Source organism: Cupressus sempervirens, chromosome 3 (assembly GCF_028749045.1).
Source record: "Cupressus sempervirens isolate cs-2001-9-10 chromosome 3, ASM2874904v1, whole genome shotgun sequence".
NCBI classification, from domain to species: domain Eukaryota; kingdom Viridiplantae; phylum Streptophyta; class Pinopsida; order Cupressales; family Cupressaceae; genus Cupressus; species Cupressus sempervirens.
The window spans coordinates 236,000,838-236,003,283 of record NC_143120.1 but is presented as its reverse complement, the minus strand read 5'-3'; the positions used below and the strand labels follow the sequence as shown (position 1 = coordinate 236,003,283).

Here is a 2,446-nt window from a genome sequence, read left to right as displayed (position 1 = left end):
TTAGCGTCACCAAAGAGCATCTCCACGGATTGAAGGAAATTGGGACCAAAACCCAGAGCCTGAAGCATAGCCAAAATGAAAGGCCATTCAATGCGATCATAGGCTTTAGCAAAATCTATCTTTAAAAAGATAGCCTGCTGCTTGGACTTACGGGCCCATTCCATACCTTCCCAGATAGCAATGATGTTGTCAAGAATATATCTGGATTTGATGAAGCTAGTTTGTTCAAGCCGCACAATTAAAGGTAGCATATGACAGATTTTGAGAGAGAGCGCCTTGGCAATGATCTTATAAGACACATTCAAGAAGGTGATGGGCCTCCAGTTGCATATGTCCTCAGGATCACCAGCTTTAGGTATGAATTTAATATTGCTTTTATTTATGATCGCTCCTAAGCTTTTAGAATGATATGCTTCAAGATAGACTTTGTGCAGATTAGGACCAATTTGCTCCCAAAGATGTTTGTAAAATTCACAGGGAAATCCATCACACCCAGGGGATTTGTCATCCGCCATGGAATAAACTACCTCTTTAAGGTCTCGGAGGGAAAGAAGTTGCTCACAGAAAGCGCGTTGCTCAACCGCAAGGTGGTAAATATATTTATATTCACTAATTTCACAATTCTTATTGGCTATTACCATTTTTGTTGGAGGGTAAAAATATTTTTTAGCCTCAGAAAATAGGAAAAAAAGGCGCATGATCATTCTGAAAATTCATTTCCCAAATTTCTAGTGTTTTTCCATCATTCTAGAAATTCATTTTCGAAGTTTCCAGCATTTTCATGCCCTTCGGTTCACTATATTAGTTTGTAGTGTTTTCATGGTTGTTTTGATTTGACACTATTGCTTTTCAGGAAGAAATATTGCAGGGTCGAGCGTTGGGAGGCCTTCATTGCCTACAAATAAAATCTGAGTCGTCTGTCATTAATAAAAACTCCGGGCAAAAATGCCATCAATTGTGCTCTAAGAACACTGTATTGAAAAAGCTCTAGACTCTTCTACAAGTTGAGATCCCAATATTAAATTGCTTTCTTGCCATACCAAATTTTGTTCTACATTTAGAATCCGATCCCAAATTGGCGAGGCCGGTCATGGCTATAGTCTATTTAACACTTCGAATCCCATCGCTTTCACTGAAAATCGAATAAATGTTTTCCCTTGGCTTGTCGAAAACATATTTTCTAGAGGCTTCACTGCGAATTAATAGGGGAATGACAAAAATAAGGTATATGTGCTTGCCTAATGCAAAAATGATGACGGACTGTACTCAATGCTACGCTGCGGCTGCACGACAAATTGTGAAATATTGTCCCTTTGAGATTGGGGCACATATGATTTTCGACAACTATTTCTTGTGCCATGATAATCACAGTTTGTTTGATCAGGCAATTGATGGCGACAATTCCAATGGCTGTGTCTATGACTCCTCTTCAAACCATGAACTTTTGAAGGTAATTGCGTAGAAGCTACTAGCTAACGATAGATCTGAGGCTCTAAAAAATGAGGGTTTTGCCAAAAATGAAATCAGGTCAAATGGATTATCAGTGGTAATTTATTTGTTTCTTCTATGCTGGCAGACAAGGCCTAAGAAATGAAAGAGGTGGTGGAGAGAAAAATGGTGGAAGCTCCGGAGAAAACAAAGTAATCTTTGAAGTGGCAGAACAGTAGACAAAAGAAGAGGCCTCCCAGATCAGAGTATAGCAGATAGTGAAAATAATGGCTCCAATCACATGGCTTCTTGTTCACTGGGAGAAATTAATGGCTCCAATCTTATTGCACCAGACACTTCACGATCATTGTGAAAAATTATGCATAGAGTACCTTCTTGCAAGGTTCCTACCTAACGAGGAGGCTTGCACTAGAAATCCTGAAGCTTCTAGACTAACCCTATTCCCCTCTCTTTTGGCAATAAATAAGGACATTTGTCATGTATATAAGTGTTTTGATATTAATAATATCTTCAACCATATTTTTATTGAAATTTGTATCTGTTTACTAATTAATATTATATTTTATTCACACACTTAAATTCTAATAGCAGTATCACAATTATATTTATTATTAATACATTTTTACTTTTATATTTATGGATTTCAACAGGTGATGTTGAAATAAATGATCTAAGTGCAATTACATTCATTTGTCTTACTTTTCCAATTCTTGTGCAATATAGGATCATTTAAAATCTATTTTTGCAAGACTACAAAATGGAAGCCAAAAATTAATGGCCTAAAATAAGATTGTGTTCATTTCATTTTTTTAAATTGTAGGACCAAAAAAAGGGGTTAAAAGCATAACATACTATGAGAAAATCACAAAACTCAATAATCATATGTTAGCACCCACTAGTCTACCATGAAGGCCAAACTAATCAAAAGAAAACAAACATAATCAAAAATTTCATTTTTCGTTTGTAGCTCCCATATTCTTCTTTCTTCTCCAAATGA

The 2,446-nt window shown here is 36.3% G+C and overlaps 1 protein-coding gene across 1 annotated transcript; it reads left to right on the top strand.

Moving 5' to 3' along the window:
• Nucleotides 1-291: 291 nt before the first annotated feature.
• LOC149565727 (uncharacterized) lies at nucleotides 292-1,980 on the top strand. Its single transcript, XM_089817238.1, has 2 exons — nucleotides 292-1,450; nucleotides 1,577-1,980. The coding sequence occupies exons 1-2, from the start codon at nucleotides 1,148-1,150 to the stop codon at nucleotides 1,592-1,594; spliced, it is 321 nt and encodes a 106-aa protein (XP_089673364.1). The 5' UTR covers nucleotides 292-1,147; the 3' UTR covers nucleotides 1,595-1,980.
• Nucleotides 1,981-2,446: the final 466 nt, after the last annotated feature.

Coding starts and splice junctions, on each gene's coding strand:
- LOC149565727 (XM_089817238.1), top strand. CDS start 1,148: ATGTTTTCCCTTGGCTTGTCGAAAACATATTTTCTAGAGGCTTCACTG.